At 54.3% G+C, this 18,889-nt stretch overlaps 1 protein-coding gene across 1 annotated transcript in view; it reads right to left on the bottom strand.

The window, feature by feature from the left end:
* Nucleotides 1-18,889, bottom strand: part of CA9 (carbonic anhydrase 9) — a 61,326-nt gene that overhangs the window by 2,429 nt on the left and 40,008 nt on the right. Inside the window, exons 4-9 of the mRNA XM_077818065.1 lie at nucleotides 17,794-17,936; nucleotides 16,378-16,470; nucleotides 15,771-15,837; nucleotides 15,046-15,203; nucleotides 14,652-14,793; nucleotides 7,787-7,861 (exon numbers count right to left, since the gene is read on the bottom strand). Of these exons, the coding sequence (XP_077674191.1) occupies nucleotides 7,787-7,861; nucleotides 14,652-14,793; nucleotides 15,046-15,203; nucleotides 15,771-15,837; nucleotides 16,378-16,470; nucleotides 17,794-17,936 (678 nt within the window). The remainder of the gene's footprint in view (nucleotides 1-7,786; nucleotides 7,862-14,651; nucleotides 14,794-15,045; nucleotides 15,204-15,770; nucleotides 15,838-16,377; nucleotides 16,471-17,793; nucleotides 17,937-18,889) is intronic.

Genomic DNA, 18,889 nt, shown 5'->3' with positions numbered 1-18,889 from the left:
TGGACATCCATACAGAAACTGTGCCAAAACCCAGCTAGCAACACAGTTTGGGAAATACTGATTACCCACCACAACCCCAAGGCTTTTCCAGAGTCACTGCTTCCCAGGATTGAGGCCCCTGTCCCGTATGTACAGGCTGCAGTCTTTGATCCTGTATTTTTCTGTTGCTAGATGTATAAGTTTACATTGGCTATATTAAAACACATACTGTTTGCTTGCGCCCAGGTTCCAAGCAATCCCGATCCCTGTGTCAGTGACCTGTGCTCCTCGCTATTTACCACTGCCCCACCAATTTTTGTGTCAAACTTTATCAGTGATGATTTTACATTTTCTTCTAGGTAACTGATAAAAATGTTAACATAAGGCCAGGAACTGATGACTGTAGGACCCCACTGACAATCCACCTGTTTGATGATTCCCAATTACATTTTGAGATCTAAAAGTTAACCAGTTTTTAATCCAGCTGTGTGCCATATTAACTGTATATCATTCTAATTTCTTAATCAAAATGTCCTGTGGTACCAAGTCAAATCCCATACAGAAGTCTGGCTATTGCATCATCAGTACTTACCTTTGATGTAATCTCATCAAAAAATAGCACATTTATTTGACAAGATCTATTTTCCATAAACGCATTTTGGTTGGCATTAATTATATTACACCCACCCCCTTAAATTCTTTATTAATCAAGTCCTATATCAGCTGTCCCATTATTTTGTCCAGGAACAACATCAGCCTGACAAACCTGTAGTTACCTGGGTCATTCTGTTTAACCTTTTCAAACAGTCACACACCATTAAATAGTGGCACAATCACTCTCACTGCTAAATATTTGTGCCTTGTTTCTAGTCTGAATTTGTCTAGCTGCAGCTGATAGCCATTGGAGCTTGTTCTGCCTTTGTCTGGTAGAATTAAGCGCGCTTTGTTAGCAGACATCTCTTCCCTACGGAGGTAATTGTAGAATGTGATCAGTCACCTCTTAGCCTTCTCGTGGCTAAACTAAATAGATGGAGTTTATTTAGTCTCCATTCCAAAGCAGCTTTTCCAAATCTTGAACACTCACCACTCTGTCCTGAACCTTTTCCTGTTTTTCAACATTCCCTTTGAAGTGCGGCCTCCGGAGCAGGACACAGTGTTCAGCAATGCCATATGCAGAGGTAATAGAACCCCCCGGCAGGCAAGGATCAGGTTTTGTTACCATCGCGCTGGGCACTCCTGTGCCAGTGTACATCTGCCATAATCACTGAGTCCTTCAGGCGATAAAGGGCCTTGAAGGCCAAGACCAGGAGTTCAAGTGTGTGGCACCAGGCATTGGAACTCAGGGTGTGTGCAGGGGAAGTGCCCAGAGCCCAGGAAGCCCAAACAGCCTGAAAGTGCTTCATGGACAAAGTGTGAAGGTTGTTTATTCTTCTAGTGCCCATGTACCTAGAGCCCCTCCCACTCCAGAGAAACTGTCCCATTCCCCCCCACTAGCCGTTGCCAGAGCCCAGGGCCCTTCCAGCACGGGAGAGACCTCCACACACGCAGCCCACATGAGATGCACTGTCCTAGGGTTGGGGGTTCCACGACTACCACTCCCAAGAGAAGGAGGCGGGTGGTGGTGGTCGGGAACTCTCTCCTCGGGGACTGAGTCATCTATCTGCTGCCCTGACTGGGAAAACCGAGAAGTCTGCTGCTTGCCAGGAGCTAAGATTCGTGATGTGACGGAGAGACTGCCGAGACTCATCAAGCCCTCGGATCGCTACCCCTTCCTGCTTCTTCACGTGGGCACCAATGATGCTGCCAAGAATGACCTTGAGCAGATCACTGCAGACTACGTGGCTCTGGGAAGGAGGATAAAGAAGTTTGAGGCACAAGTGGTCTTCTCGTCCATCCTCCCCGTGGAAGGAAAAGGCCGGGGTAGGGATCGTCGAATCGTGGAAGTCAACGAATGGCTACGCAGGTGGTGTCGGAGAGAAGGCTTTTGATTCTTTGAGCATGGGATGGTGTTCCAAGAAGGAGGAGTGCTGGGCAGAGACGGGCTCCACCTAACGAAGAGAGGGAAGAGCATCTTCACGAGCAGGCTGGCTAACCTAGTGAGGAGGGCTTTAAACTAGGTTCACCGGAGGAAGGAGACCAAAGCCCTGAGGTAGGTGGGGAAGCGAGATACTGGGAGGAAGCACGAGCAGGAGCGCGTGAGAGGGGAGGGCTCCTGCCTCATAATGAGAAAGAGGGGCGATCAGCGGGTTATTTCAAGTGCCTATACACAAATGCATGAAGCCTGGGAAACAAGCAGGGAGAACTGGAAGTCCTGGCACAGTCAAGGAATTTTGATGTGATTGGAATAACAGAGACTTGGTGGGATAACTCACATGACTGGAGTACTGTCATGGATGGATATAAACTGTTCAGGAAGGACAGGCAGGGCAGAAAAGGTGGGGGAGTTGCACTGTATGTAAGAGATCAGTATGACTGCTCAGAGCTCAAGTATGAAACTGCAGAAAAACCTGAGAGTCTCTGGATTAAGTTTAGAAGTGTGAGCAACATGGGTAATGTTGTGGTGGGAGTCTGCTATAGACCACCGGATCAGGGGGATGAGGTGGACGAGGCTTTCTTTCGGCAACTCGCAGAAGTTACTAGATCGCACGCCCTGGTTCTCATGGGAGACTTCAATCACCCTGATATCTGCTGGGAGAGCAATACAGCGGTGCACAGACAATCCAGGAAGTTTTTGGAAAGTGAAGGGGACAATTTCCTGGTGCAAGTGCTGGAGGAACCAACTAGGGGCAGAGCTCTTCTTGACCTGCTGCTCACAAACCGGGAAGAATTAGTAGGGGAAGCAAAAGTGGATGGGAACCTGGGAGGCAGTGACCATGAGATGGTCGAGTTCAGGATCCTGACACAAGGAAGAAAGGAAAGCAGCAGAATACGGACCCTGGACTTCAGAAAAGCAGACTTTGACTCCCTCAGGGAATTGATGGGCAGAATCCCCTGGGAGAATAACATGAGGGGGAAGAGTCTAAACTGGGAGGAGTGGTAGATACGCTGGAGGGTAGGGATAGGATACAGAGGCACCTAGAAAAATTGGAGGATTGGGCCAAAAGAAATCTGATGAGGTTCAACAAGGACAAGTGCAGAGTCCTACACTTAGGACGGAAGAATCCAATGCACTGCTACAGACTAGGGACCGAATGGCTCGGCAGCAGTTCTGCAGAGAAGGACCTAGGGGTGACAGTGGACAAGAAGCTGGATAGGAGTCAACAGTGTGCCCTTGTTGCCAAGAAGGCCAATGGTATTTTGGGATGTATAAGTAGGGGCATTGCCAGCAGATCGAGGGACGTGATCGTTCCCCTCTATTCGACACTGGTGAGGCCTCATCTGGAGTACTGTGTCCAGTTTTGAGCCCCACACTATTGGAAGGATGTGGAAAAATTGGAAAGAGTCCAGCAGAGGGCAACAAAAGTGATTAGGGGACTGGAACACATGACTTATGAGGAGAGGCTGAGGGAACTGGGGATGTTTAGTCTACGGAAGAGAAGAATGAGGGGGGATTTGATAGCTGCTTTCAACTACCTGAAAGGGGGTTCCAAAGAGGATGGATCTAGACTATTCTCAGTGGTAGCAGATGACAGAACAAGGAGTAATGGTCTCAAGTTGCAGTGGGGGAGATTTAGGTTGGATATTAGGAAAAACTTTTTCACTAGAAGGGTGGTGAAGCACTGGAATGCATTACCTAGGGAGGTGGTGGAATCTCCTTCCTTAGAAGTTTTTAAGGTCAGGCTTGACAAAGCCCTGGCTGGGATGATTTAATTGGGGATCGGTCCTGCTTTGAGCAGGGGGTTGGACTAGATGGCCTCCTGAGGTCCCTTCCAACCCTGATATTCTATGATTCTATGATTCCCCAACCACCACCAGAGCCCAGGCTAGGACGGCCCTCCAGCCAAACCCCAACACAAGACAATCCCAGCACCAAAGCCCATCAAGCCCAGAACCCCAGCAGAGGCTCCGACTCCGACTGGCCCAAGGAGAGCCCTTCCCAGCAGCTGTGCTGGCTGCAAGCAGGTAGGAAGCACAGAGATGGAAGAACCAGTTCCAGCCACCAAAGGGAGCAGTACCTTCTTCGGGTGCTTTGTCCGTGCTTCTCCCTGCAGCATCCTCAGGGGCAGGAGTCACAGGAGGATCGCTGCCATCTGGGATGAGCTTACAGGGGACTCGAACATGCACAGTCTGGGGGGGAGGGGCTTTTCCAGCCAAGGGCCACCCGCAACCCTCGCTCTGAATCAAGGAATAGCCTAAAACTCCATCATGGAGCCCTGGAAATCCAGAAATACTCTAAGCATCCAAGCGAGGCAGGCCATTACAAATCTGATACAAAACTACTAAAGATAGTTAAGACCCAGGCAGATTGCAAAGAGCTACAAAAGGGTCTCTCAAAACTGAGTGACTGGGAACAAAATGGCAGATGAAATTTAATGTTGATAAATGCAAAGTAATGCACTTTGGAAAACATCATCCCAACTATACATATACAATGATGGGGTCTAAATTAGCTGTTACCACTCAAGAAAGAGATCTTGGAGTCATTGTGGATAGGTCTCTGAAAACATCCACTCAATGTGCAGCGGCCGTCAAACAGAATGCTGGCAATAATTAAGAAAGGGATCGATAATAGGACAGAAAATATCATGTTGCCTGTATATAAATCCATGGTACGCCCACATCTTGAATACTGCGTGCAGATGTGGTCACCCCATCTCAAAAAAGTTATATTGGACTTGGAAAAGGTTCAGAAAAGGGCAATAAAAATGATTCGGGGTATGGAACGGCTTCCATATGAGGAGAGATTAATAAGACTGGGACTTTTCAGCTTGGAAAAGAGACAGCTAAGGGGAGCTATGATTGAGGTTTATAAAATCATGACTGGTGTAGAGAAAGTAGATAAGGAAGTGTTGTTTACTACTTCTCATAACACAAGAACTAGGGGTCACCAAATGAAATGAATGGGCAGCAGATTTAAAACAAATAAAAGGAAGTATTTCATCACTCAGCGCACAGTCAACCTGTGGAACTCCTTGCCAGAGGATGTTGTGAAGGCCAAGACTATAACAGGGTTCAAAAAAGAACTAGATAAGTTCATGGAGGATAGGTCTATCAATGGCTATGAGCCAGGATGGGCAGGGATGGTGTCCCTAGCCTCTGTTTGCCAGACGCTGGGAATGGGCGACAGGGGATGGGTCACTTGGTGATTCCCTGTTCTGTTCGCTCCCTCTGGGGTACCTGGCATTGGCCACCGTCAGCAGACAGGATCCTGGGCTGGATGGACCTTGGGTCTGACCCAGTAGGGCCCTTCTTATGTTCTCGCCTCTTTCAGCTCTGCCAGCAGCCTTGCTAAATGACGCTACGTCTCCACCTTACCTGAGTCGCACCCCCACAGTCCCAGCCCTCTTTTTGCCACATTTGAGTCACTCCTCAAACCCTCTGCTCCTCCTGCCTCCGCTGCTCTCTCCACAAAGGAATGCGGCAATTCCTTCCAAGAGCAGATTGACAAACTATAACATGACCTTCCCCCTCTCAGCTTGCCTTCCCTTTGCCTCCTACAGCTCTCGCCGCCTTCTCCCTGAGAACAGAGGCAGAAATTTCTCATCTGCTCGCCTCCTCGATCCCCAGGACCATCTGCTCCCTTGTGCCACTCTCATTTCCTCCTTTACCCTTCTCCGTAACCGCTCACTGGTCTCTGGGGCATGCCCCTCTGTGACAACACCTTCCCATGGCCGGCAGGCATGCTTTAGTTTCTCCCATCATAACAAACAAGCTCAGTTCCCTTTCAGTTCTAAGGCCACAGGACACCAGGTTTACGCTCGCTGGCTGGCGTTCCGCTCCACTCTGGCTCTTGTTCCTTGCGCTTCACACTCACCCAAGTCTGTCATGACCTCTTAGCCGACACAGACCCATCCGCCTTGACCTATCAGCTGCCTGCCACCCAGTCGCCCATGCTCTTCTTGAAGTCTTGTCCTGCCTTGGCTTGTGTGACTGCCCTTCGCTGAGTCTCCTCCCACCTCTCCAATTGCTCCTACAACGAGTCCTTCTGAACTTCCCCCTCAGTCCCACTTCAGCTGTCTGGGGGGTTCCTCAGGGCTCTGGCCTTGGGCCCCAGATCGTCTCCCGCTACACCTAGCACTGAGTAATTTCATCTGCAAACACAATACCAGCTCTATGATGGTGATTCACAGACCAGTCTCATTCTGTAGAACACTAACATCTCAGCCTCTCTCACTGACATTGCCTCCTGGAAGTCTCACCATCAGCTCAAGTGCAACATGGCTAAACCAGAGCTCTTAATCTCCCCCAAAACACAAGTCCACTACCTCCTTTCCTGACCACAGTGGACAACAACAGAAGCAGGGAATTGGTCCTGCTTCGAGCAGGGGGTTGGACTAGATGACCTTCAGGGGTCCCTTCCAACCCTGATATTCTATGATTCTATGATTCTATGAACCCTGCTCGTCACTCAGGCCTGTAACTGGGGTGTCATCATTGACATGGAGCACTCTCTAGTTCCTCACATCCAGACTGAGCCTAAGTCTTGCAGCTTTTTTTGCATAACATCACTAAGATACGACCTTTTGTATCCAATCACAAGCTAGAACACGTCAGCTCATGTCTCCATTACTGCGCCAGTCTTGACGCGTGTCTCATATGCATGGGGAATGCTGTTGCAAAGCTAATTTCCTAGCCTGTCGCTCTGGCCACAGATCCCTCCCCTGCCACCCTCTTCTCTAGCACAGGGGTTCTCACCCCCCCCACCCCCCCGCAACATGCTGTAAAAACTCCACGGCCCCCCTGTGCCACAGCAGCTGGTTTTCTGCACATAAAAGCCAGGGCCGGCGTTAGGGGGGAGCAGGCCGGGCACTTGCCTGGGGCCCCCCGCCACAGGGGCCCCTGCAAAGCTACATTACTGAGGCTTCAGCGTCAGCCCCGAGTGGCGGGGCTCAGGGCTGTGGGCTTCAGCCCCATGCAGTGGGACTTCGGCTTTCTGCCTTGGGCCCCAGCAAGTCTAATGCTGACCCTGCTTGGCGGCCCCCCTGAAACCTGTTCGCAGCCCCCCAGGGCCCCGGACCCCTGGCTGAGAACCACGGCTCTAGCACATCCAACATTTGCTTCCTTGCTTCCCTTTCAAGGCCCTTCATGGCCTATCTCTCCCCCCACCCCCCCCATACGGTGTTTAAAAGACACAAAACACCCCAGCCAGCAAGAGTCTGAGATACAGGGGACAAACTAGCTACTGACACTCCCATCCCGCCACCCTCCAAAAAGACCCCTGGGAATACCTAGTACAGCAGAGCCCATCCCCCACAGCCAGCCACTGAGACCACCCCATGCCCCTCCCTCCAGCAAGCACCCCGCCCCATCCCTCCCCCCCCCCGGAGCAGAGCCATCCATCCCCCACAGCCAGCCACTGAGACCACCCCACACCCCTCCTTCCAGCAAGCACCCCGCCCCATCCCTCCCCCCCCCCGGAGCAGAGCCATCCATCCCCCACAGCCAGCCACTGAGATAGTCCCGAGCCCCTGCCCTTCAGGAGCACTCAACCTGCACAGATCCACAGCCGCACCCAGCCACCAGCAGAGTCAGGCCACGCTGCCCCTCAGAGCCCCGAAGCCTCTGGCCAGAGCCCCAGCAGAGGCTCTGACTCTGCCCAGACAAGGTGGAGCCCCCCACAGCTGTGCTGGCTGCAGGGAGACGGACAGGGCAGAGCCAGAGCCAGCCCCCGAGGGGATAACAAAAGCCACCAGGAGGCAAGCGATACCTGCTCCGGGAGCTTTGTCCGTGCTTCCCTCTGTGGCACCATCAGGGGCGGGCATCATGGGGGGAACTCCGCCGTCTGTGGTGAGATACAGGGACTCAAACACGCATGATCCAGGGGCCTCCCAGCACCCCCTGTGATCACCCCTCAGCCATCCCCCCAGCCCAGGTATACCCAGCAACTCCCCTGGAATGCCTGCACCGAAGCCAGGAACAGCCCAACCCTGGCCCCGCACCCGCATCCAAAAATGTCCCAGGAACCCTCACAGTCTCCCCCTCATCCCGTAAGCAGCCCAGAGACTCACTGAATTCAAACTCCTGCGGCAAGGACACTCCAAATCCTGTGCCCATGCCATCCCTGCCCCTGGGACCACCCTGCAGGCAGCTTTGGGCTCTTTCTAGAATGCTCACCCCAGCCCGAAGCCCTCACTAATGGGGCAGGACCCTGCATGAGGGGCCAGGCAGGTAAAGTCAGGGCTCTGACTGCTGTGCCCCGTGTGTTCAGCACAAGTCTCTGTTAGGCTCGGCTTTGCCGGTGTAAGCAGAGTCTGGATGAGCTCCACCCTGACATCTGGTGGTGAGGTGTGGCAAGTGATCAATGGCTCCATGTCTAGTTGGCAGCCGGTATCAAGTGGAGTGCCCCAAGGGTCGGTCCTGGGGCCGGTTTTGTTCAATATCTTCATAAATGATCTGGAGGATGGTGTGGATTGCACCCTCAGCAAGTTTGCGGATGACACTAAACTGGGAGGAGTGGTAGATACGCTGGAGGGGAGGGATAGGATACAGAGGGACCTAGACAAATTGGAGGATTGGGCCAAAAGAAATCTGAGGTTCAACAAGGATAAGTGCAGGGTCCTGCACTTAGGATGGAAAAACCCAATGCACCACTACAGACTAGGGACCGAATGGCTCGGCAGCAGTTCTGCGGAAAAGGACCTAGGGGTGACAGTGGACGAGAAGCTGGATATGAGTCAACAGCGTGCCCTTGTTACCAAGAAGGCCAATGGCATTTTGGGATGTATAAGTGTAGGGGCATAGCCATCAGATCGAGGGACGTGATCGTTCCCCTCTATTCGACATTGGTGAGGCCTCATCTGGAGTACTGTGTCCAGTTTTGGGCCCCACACTACAAGAAGGATGTGGATAAATTGGAGAGAGTCCAGCGGAGGGCAACAAAAATGATTAGGGGTCTGGAACACATGACTTATGAGGAGAGGCTGGGGGAACTGGGATTATTTAGTCTGCAGAAGAGAAGAATGAGGGGGGATTTGATAGCTGCTTTCAACTACCTGAAAGGGGGTTCCAAAGAGGATGGTTCTAGACTATTCTCAGTGGTAGAAGAGGACAGGACAAGGAGTAATGGTCTCAAGTTGCAGTGGGGGAGGTTTAGGTTGGATATTAGGAAAAACTTTTTCACTAGGAGGGTGGTGAAACACTGGAATGCATTACCTAGGGAGGTGGTAGAATCTCCTTCCTTTGAAGTTTTTAAGGTCAGGCTTGACAAAGCCCTGGCTGGGATGATTTAATTGGGGATTGGTCCTGCTTTGAGCAGGGGTTTGGGCTAGATGACCTCCTGAGGTGCCTTCCAACCCTGATATTCTATGATTCTAAGTTGCGGAAAAGAACTTCAGGGGCTGATCTCATTTGCATAGGCACACCCACCCCGCCTAGAATGAGGCCATAGCTGCCCAAATGGTCACTTTGGCAGCTGTGGGATCCCCAGTGTCTCTGTTATTGGGGCAGGAAGAATAAATTGTTATTACCCTGATTATGGGAATCAAGGACAGTGGAACTGCACTTGGCCTTTTGTTATGATGGAGGGACTCGCCATCAACTAAGTAGCACTCTGACAGGTTTCAGAATAACTGTAGTAGATAGAATATCCCAGGTCGGGGTTCCAGGGATGTGTCTGTGCGGATTTGATCTTGTGCTTTTTCAGGGAGTTGCTTGAGCAAATGCTGTAGTTTCTTTTGGTAACTCTCAGTGGGATCAGAGGGTAATGGCTTGTAGAAAGTGGTGTTGGAGAGCTGCCAAGCAGCCTCTTATTCATATTGCCCCCCTTCCTCAGACGTTCTTGTTAAACCCTGGATTTGTGCTGGAAATGGCCCACCTTGATCATCATACACGTTGTAAGGAGAGTGATCACTTTAAATAAAAAGAAAAGGAGTACTTGTGGCACCTTAGAGACTAACCAATTTATTTGAGCATGAGCTTTCATGAGCTACAGCTCACTTCATCAGAAGTGAGCTGTAGCTCACGAAAGCTCATGCTCAAATAAATTGGTTAGTCTCTAAGGTGCCACAAGTACTCCTTTTCTTTTTGCGAATACAGACTAACACGGCTGTTACTCTGAAACCACTTTAGATAAGCTATTACCAACAGGAGAGTGGGGTGGGGGGAGAGAAAACCTTTTGTAGTGATAAACACCCATTTTTTCATGATTTGTGTGTATAAAAACAAACATCTTCTGTATTTTCCACAGTATGCATCCGATGAAGTGAGCTGTAGCTCACGAAAGCTCATGCTCAAATAAATTGGTTAGTCTCTAAGGTGCCACAAGTACTCCTTTTCTTTTTAAGTAGCACTCGCTAGGCAAGGGACATGGGTTCCAAAACTCTATGAATTGAGAGAGGCTGGGAACAGGTATTAATACTTGGTGGCATGGGCCCTCTGGGGAGGGCCTTACAGGCTAATTGCACTTCCTTCTCTCTCCACTGTGGAATGTCAGAGCTAATTTTGATTCCATTAGGAGTCTAGTTACAGGCTGCTGAGCTGCACTCACTTTGGGCTAATGGTGCACCAGCACTGAGGCTCCCCTACTACAAGCTGAAAACACAAAAGAGCTGAAATCACTGAGCGTTGTGTTAAGTAGTGGGGGAGCCTGAAGCTATATTGGTAGAGCCATTTGCAGCACGGTGGGCAGAGCTGCTGGTGGAGCAGTTCAGTTTGTGGGATGGTGAGCAGAGCAGAGCGGCTGGCAGAGCGGAGCCCCATGGAGAGGTGGGGCCATCAGTGTTAGACCACGTAAGGTGCCCCTTAACACCCCCACCCCCCCCAATCTCCACCCAAGTTGGGAGGTTAAAACTCTGCAGATAAACTTTTGAACTCTGGGGCTGCTCTAACCAGGGACAGAGACTTTTGCGTCGTTGGACTTTTGGGACTTTGGGTGATTTGGGGTTGCTGGACTCAAGAACCAAAGGGAAAGGGCATGCCCCAATTTGCTTGGGGTGGGTTTTGCTCGTGGGTTGTGTTATGAATCCTGTTGGTGATGTTTCCCCAACATAATGCCACATTGTTTCTCTCTGTTATTAAAAGGCTTTTTGCTACACTCAGACTATGTGCTTGTGAGAGGGGAAGTATTGCCTCTGGGAGGCGCCCAGCGGGGTTGATATATATTTGTCCCAGGTCACTGCGTGGGGGCTCGAGCCGGTTTTGCATTGTGTTATTGGAATGGAACCCCTAGATACTGAACCCGGCCCTTGTTGCTGCCAACTCTGACAGGCAGAAGGGTTACACCTGATTTCCTGCCAGGAACTTGGCTTCCTTTGGGACCGTGTGCCCCTAGGCCAGGGGTGGGCAATCTTTTTGGCCTGAGGGCCACATCTGGGTATGGAAATTTTATGGTGGGCCATTAATGCTCACAAAATTGGGGGTTGGGGTGCAGGAGGGAGTGAGGGCTCCAGCTGGGGGTATGGACTCTGAGGTGGGGCCAGAAATGAGGAGTTCAGGGTGCAGAAGGGGGCTCCGGACTGGGGCAGGGGGTTGGGGTGCGGGAGAGGGTCAGGGGTGCAGGCTTTGGGCGGCACTTACCTCAAGCAGCTCCCAGAAGCAGCGGCATGTCCTCCTCTGGCTCCTACGTGGAGGCGCGGCCAGGCGGCTCTGCGCACTGCCCTGCCTGCAGGCGCCGCCACTGCAACTTCCATTGGCCCCATTTGCTGACTAATGGGAGCTGCAGGGGCGGTGCTTGGGGCGGAGGCAGTGTGTGGAGTCCCCTAGCTGTCCCTATGTGTAGGAGCCGGAGGGAGGACATGCCCCTGCTTCCTGGAGCTGTGGGGAGCAAGCTCCCAACCCCGCTCCCTGGCAGGAGCTTGAGGGCCAGATTAAAACATCTGAAGGGCCGGATGTGGCCCCTGGGCCATAGTTTGCCCACCCCTGCCCTAGGCACTGCCCACAGCACCTGGGTAGCAGAGACAGGGTCTGGCTCAGATCAGGGACCTGGGCCCAGCCTGGCTGGAGGAGTCTTGCTGAACTGCAGGCTGCCACGAAGAAAGCCCTGAACTCTGCAGCAAGTGGCACCTTCCTCCTGCATACACAACCCCAAGCCAAGTTCCACGCCGTGCTATAGCCTGACAGAGATGGCCGGGCTTGGCCGGCGTCAGAGGATGCTGCTCTGGGAGGGCCTCCTCCCACTGAGCCTGTGGACCTCTCCACCCAGCAGCCAGTGGGCCAGGAACTTGCCAGAGGAAATCTGTCCCTCTGAGCTGCATCACCTGCCCCAAAGACAACAGAGACGCATTAGCTGGGCCTAGCCACTTCCCTCCCCCACCTCCAGGGACCTTTAACTTCTGGGAGCCATAGAGGCCCAAGAGTGGGTCAGTGGATCTGAGCTGTTCCAGCAGAGCCCTGGCCCGTGGGTGCATGCTGCACCAGGGTGACAGCTCATGAGCACCACCCCAGGAGGGCCAGAACCCCGGATGCCCAGCCAGCAGAAAGTAAAGAGGCACACAGGAAATGGGCCCTCAGCCATGCTACCAATGGCTTCAGCTCTCACTGCAGGTTCAGCGCCTACAGCAAAGCGAGCAGAGCAAGCCCAGAGGCACCCGCACTGCCCTGTGCTAACCATCACTCCCCCCCCCAAGACACCATCACAAGGGGCCCTTCGAGCCCCCTCAACCAGGGCACTTACAGAGGGAGCTGGTGTGGCCGTGAGAGACAGCCCCCCCCGCCCCACTCCAGCAAGCACCTAGCAGGGACAGAGCTGCAGGGTCCTCTGCCATTCCCCAAGGCAGCAGCCAAGCTCTGACCAGGGTGTGATAGACGAATCACTCGCACTGTGCCCCGGGTACTCAAAGCCTGGCTGGGAAAGGGGCGGGCAGACGCCAGGAGCCAAGGCTGGGGCAGCTCTTGCCAGCCCCGCCCTTACAATGTGCAGCGCCGGGGCCTCCTGGTACGGCCGACATGCTCAGTGCCACCACCGAGTTGCCTGGTCTCACGTGCAGCCGGAGGCAGCTCAGCCCCAGCCTGGCCTGCAGCCCATTTCCTTTCCCACATCTGCCCAAAGGCAGAGGCTCTTGCCAGACCATGGTCACTGCAGGCAAGGAGGCACTGTGGCCCATCATAGTGCCAGCCCCTTCATAGTGCTACAGTCCCCTCCTCTGCCCCACTCCCTGTGAGGCTGCGAGTCCCAGCCTCCGTTCCCTCCAGAGCCTGTTTTAAGCGGTAATGTTTGGGATGGTAGAGGAAGAACAGCTCGTTAGCGTGTCACCCTGTCCCCTCCTGCTGTCCTGGAACAATCACACTGTCTCCCTGGGGCACCCAGGCTGCTGTGTGGGAGAGCAGCCCCAGCTAAGGGGTTAGAGAAGGGCTCAGCTCGTCCTGGTTTGGGGCAGCAGCTCTGGCCAGAGCCCACTGATGGTTTTGTGCTCCCCCACGTGACAGAGGGGATCATATCCCCCTGTGGAGGTGGGACACCCAGACCTGCCTCTCCTCACTGCTTCAGGGAGCCGTGTTACGTCTGTGCAGATACATCAAGGAGCCTGTGGGGCAGAGTCAGGGACATGTTCTTCTCCAGCGAGTCTGGTTCCTCCTTCACGCTGGGCAGCAGCAGGATTGACATCCCCAGGGCTTGCTGAGCCCACAGCATGTGACCCCTCTTTCTAGGGCGCCTGCACTGTCTCTCCTTGAAACCCACCCTCACCTGCATGACATGTGCTGTAAGGGCGAGCTCAGTGACTGCAATTTCCAAGGCCTCCGCCGCCCTCACTGTGCCAGGGCTCCGGCACGTCCACCAGCACACGCGGCTTGGTGGTGGGTTAATCGTCTGCTCTACAGGCAGTAACTGAAACTGGGCCCAAAACACTAGGACTTTGGGACACATGATGGGGCTCCGCCAGGCAAATGTTTACCCAATGCGGTATCACAGGCTGTTAATGGATCTGTTATCGCCTGGTACACACCAGCTGTATCCTGCACAGGGTGGCTTTGTCTGTGGGTGAGACACAGAGGCATGCCGGGGCTCGGCCCACTTGCTTGGCCCAGCCTCAGTCGTTGAGTGCTTCAGAAGTGGGGCAGTGAGACTGCGGCTTTCCTAGACCACTGATGGGTCAGGAAGCTCAACAAGCACCTAAGCTGGGGAAGGGGTGTTCCAGGGAAGGGTTCAAAGAAGCTGAACTGACCAAGCTCTTTCAGAAGTGGGGCAGAGGCATAGCCAGGCCCAGAAGTGGGAGGAACAAAATACCCCTGGAGGGTGTGTTCTGGGATTTCAAAGAGCCCGGCTCCCCTGCAGCTCCTGCCTGGCTTTGGCTAGCAGGGCTGGGGACACACAGAGAAGCACCCAAACACCTGGGTCCCAAAGTGAGCTGGCGAAAACTGCAAACAACTTGCTGTGACTATTTGTTCAGACACATTCCTTTTGTGCCCTGCTGGCATGTCAGCTGTGAGGCCAGGACAGAGTGGGCTCTGGAGACCAAGCTGCCTCTCCCCAAGAGCCCCTTGCATTGTTGTGGGCCCAGCGCTCACTGATACTAGCTTACGTTAGCTATTCCTTCCTGGGACACCAGCATCCTGATTCTGCTCTGCTCTGCCAGGCTTGTCTGTGTCAAGGTGGCATGCAGGAGAGAACCGGCCAGCCACATCCCACGGCTCCTTACCAGGAAGCGGGACCCGCCTCGGGCTGAGGGCTGCCTGGAAACTCGCCAGGACTTTCCGTCCGTGCAGGCTCTGGGTTAGCCGGAAGTTGTTCTGCAGATCCTTGTCATCGTCTCCCTGCAGCGTGGTCTCCAGCAGCGAGATCTGGAGAGGGAGGGTTGAACGGAGTCACTAAGCCGCCCCTGGGAGCCTCATGAACGCAGCCAGGATTCAGCACTCAGTGCCCTGGTGCAAGGGGGGCTGGCTTCAGGTGGTCTCCGGTTGCCTACGGGCCACCCCCACCGTTGCTGGTGCTGGCTCGCAGCTCCTAGTGTGACAGGCATGGCAGAGCCACCTGCGGGCAGCCCCACCCACGCCCAAGAGGAGAACAGGCAGGCCCTCACCCCCCGGACGGACCTGCTCCTTGGACAGCAACACCGTCTGGTTGAAGACAGTCCAGTTCACCGTCTGGTAGCAGGGAGGGGTGGTCAGAGAGCCACTGTAGCGGTAATAGTGGCCTAGGTTGGTGGGCAGCAACCCTTCAATATTGAACCCAGCCACTGCCGTTTCCTTGCCTAGAAGGGAAAAAATACTGCCGGTGCTCTAGAGCAGCATGTCGCCATGCTCTAGAATAGAGAGACAGCACGATCTAGAGCAGCACAGCTCCACGGACTAGAGCACAGCAACAATCAAGAACTGCACAGGCCCCTGGGGATCTGAATCAGGACAGCAAGATCCTGGTCAGCACGTCCCCAGGAGCCACCCCCAGAGACGGTGAGCGGTGACTGCTCTGCTGCATGGGAACTGCCCCCTGGTTTCGCTGCAGAAGCACAATGTACTGGACAGGCACAGCCAGTCTGCACAAGCCCTGGATGGACAAGCCTAAGGCACCAGGGAAGTCATGTCATTGGGACAGGTGCAGAGTGGGAGCCCGGAGAATCCCAAGGGATGAGACAGGTATGCAAATGCTGAGCGAGAATCCCTGAAAGGCCTTTGCTGAGCGGGCCACTCATTGTCTGTCTGTCTCACAGGAGCTGCCTGCCTCTGTCTGTCTGGCATGCACAAGCCTCTCCATGCAGCAGCAGCTCACTCGCTGCCCCGGGCTGTCCCCATGGTGGGCATTAGGCACGCAAAGGCTTTACCTTCCTCTTGGATCTCATCCAGCTGCTCAAGCAGAGGCTGATAGTGCACGTTGTCCTCCGGCCCAACCTGTAACGCACAGACTCAGCAGGTGTGAGAGCACAGGCACCAGGAAGGGCAAGTCTCCTGCCTATTGAGCCCCCGCAGCTGGGTCACAGCAGGGAGCATTGCTCCGAACCTGGGACTAATATCACTCTCACAGGCAGAGGATCGACCTGTGACCTCCCTGACTGACTTGGCTGGGGTCAGGGCATCCCCCAGCACGGCCCTTCCACCCCCTGACCAGGATCAAAGCATGAACCCTACCACTGACCAGCGATTAGGGCATCCCCTAACCTCACCTGGACCAGTGTGCAGAGCACATTCTGCCTCCCACCACCAGCATGGCCTGGTGATCGGGACATGTCCCATCTCCGCACTGGCATGGCCCAGTTGACAGGGCATTCCTCCCTCCTGGAGAGCCCCTGCCCTCCACTGCCCCTATTCCCCTCCACCCCAGAATTGCCTCAGTCCTCGCCTACCCTGCCACGCCCAGCCCAGAGATCAGAACATCCCTGCCTGGCACTGCCCCCACCCCACCTTCCCAGTGACTGCCCCCATTGGCATCACCTGCAGGAAAGCTGCCAGCACTGCTAGGCCACCGGGCTGCCTCATTGCCTCTTTGATGCTCTCATAGCTGGGGTTGTAATAAACCATATGGATCTGGAATCAAAGCACAGAACCCCCTGAGGCTCCATTGTGCCATGGATGAGTGCTGGACCACCCAGACCTGCACTGGTCCCAGGGTGACCCAACCAGGTGTGGCCAGCCCCAGCACTAGGGCCTCTCCATTAGCAGCGCCTGGGGCTTGGTCACCTGGCCAGAGCCCCCCACTTGGCACCAGGCAAGCTCCCCAAACCATTTACGGTGACCTGAGCATACTGCTGCTGCTGCCAGCCCCTGCTGCCCCAAGAGCCCACCCTGCCACCAGCCTCCCCCATTTTCTGCACATGGGGCAGGGCTCAAGGTCGTCTCCCTGGTGCCCCTCTCGCTGGGACAGCAGCATGCTGGCAGCCAGCTCCAACTCCTGTCCTCCCTGATGCACTGGGCCCTGGCGGCTCCGTGTGAACAGCAATGGGGGAGGGAGGGTAGAACAAGTTAGGAACCAGACCCAGGCGGCAAACAGCCCCAGGATCTCTGTGACCACACAGCTCTGGGCTGGTGCCAAGGACGAGGGCACAGCGAGCTGTCCCCACTCCCAGGCCCAGAGAATATCACGGCCCTCACATGCCAAGAAGCGGGCCAGAGTTCTGGGGAAAAGATGAATCATCCTCCAGCACAGGGCAGTCTGCACTGGGAGCTCTGCGTTGACCCCTCCTTAGGGCCTGGGTCCCCTGGGATAGTTTGTGCCCCCCAGGCACATTCTCGGGCAATTTTAAAGGGGGCTGCGATGGGCCCTGGACTTAGGTGGGGGTGGGCTCCCTGTGGCCCGAGCACCTGGTTAGTGCCAGGGCAGTCTGGCTGCAGAGCAGTATGGATTGTTTATCCTGTACGCAGAGTGAGTGCTCCCCGTGTGGGTCTGTCCCTGCGCTGTGCACCGGGTGCCTGGCTCCAAGCTATTCTCTCCCCACCCCCACCCTGCTGGCACAATGTCCCTTCCATGCCTCACTTCCCCTCTGCTTCCATGTTTCAGGCTGTGTCATAAACTCTGCTTTGATTTCAGTTGCTCAGCCCGGAGCGCAGGATTCCTCCCTCTGGGTTGCTGGCACTGGGCACTTGACCTGTGCCCTGAGAGGGTCTGAGTCAAGAGCGGAGATCGTGGTCGGAGCACTCCACAGAGGGCAGGGGTGGCAACTCCCCGCCAACGGAGCTGCAGTGTGGACAAAGGGCAGCCAGTGACCTGGGGGTGCCACAACCGCCTCAGGGCCCTAGCCCTCACCCTGTGCAGACAGCTGGAGCGGGTGGGACTGATGTGATCATCGCCAGTAACTGAGGCACACCCGGGGAGCAGCAGGCAAGAGGGGAAGGTCCACGACGGATCTTTACCTCCCCATCATAGCGGCGTCCGTCCACGGTGTGTTCTGAGCCCGGCCCTGCCGGGGAGCCCCAGTGCAGGTGCAGCTGCATTGCTCTGTGCTCCTGGGGGTAGCCGCTGGCAATAGTCAGAGAGCCTGGCAGCTGAAGGACAACTGCAGGAGAGAGGGAGTGAAGCGGGAGAGGAGTCGGAGGTGGGCTCTGATCCATGCGCTGGCACCAGGCGGAGATGTGTGTTATCGAAAATAGTCAATGTGGTGTAACGGAAACCATGTCTTGGCAAACAAACTGATTGCATTCTTTGATGCAGTTAGGAGTTTGGTTGAGAGAGGGAAGGGTAGAGATGTAACACACTGAGACTCAGTACAGTGCAACACGCAGTTAAAACCGTAGCACTATACAGCAGAAACAGAGCACACGTTAAATGGATTATGCCCCAGCTAACCAACAGCTCTCAAAAAACAGCTGCCAATGGGGAATCCTCACTGATCAGGGGAGTCTATAGTGAGGTTCTGCAGGGATCAGTTCAAGGCCTGACACTATTCAACGGTTTCACTAATGCTCTGGCAGTAAGTCACTGCTGATGCCACAAAGATCGGCAGAGCAATAAGGATGAGAACAGGGCAGCCACACAGACCAATCTGGATCACTTGGTAAGCTGGGCCCATTCCAACAAAATGTGCTTTAATGCAGCCAAATGCCAAGTTCTCCATGTAAGAACAAGGAATCCAGGCTGCACTTACAGACGGGGGCTACAGCACGTACAGTCCTGGGGAGCAGCAACTCAGAAGAGGATTTAGGGGTTACAGTGCACCAGCAATGCAACGGGAGCTCCCAGTGCAACTCTGCGGCACAAGGGGCTAATGAGATCCTTGGGGGTGTAAATAGGGGATAGCAGAGGAGCAGGCAGGTGCTTTTATCCCTGTATAAGGCATTGGTGAGGCCGATACTGGAACTTGCGCCCAGCTCTGGGGTCCACGTTTAAAAATTAGAGAGGGTGAAGAAAAGATCTATAAAAATGAGTTGAGTGCTACAGAAAATGTCTCCTAGTGAGAGACCTCCATCTGTTTAATCAAAAAGGAGATTGAGAGGTGACTTGATTATGGTG

The sequence above is a fragment of the Eretmochelys imbricata genome, chromosome 5 (genome assembly GCF_965152235.1).
Source record: "Eretmochelys imbricata isolate rEreImb1 chromosome 5, rEreImb1.hap1, whole genome shotgun sequence".
Taxonomy (NCBI): Eukaryota; Metazoa; Chordata; order Testudines; family Cheloniidae; genus Eretmochelys; species Eretmochelys imbricata.
This window is presented reverse-complemented; position numbering and strand designations above follow the sequence as displayed.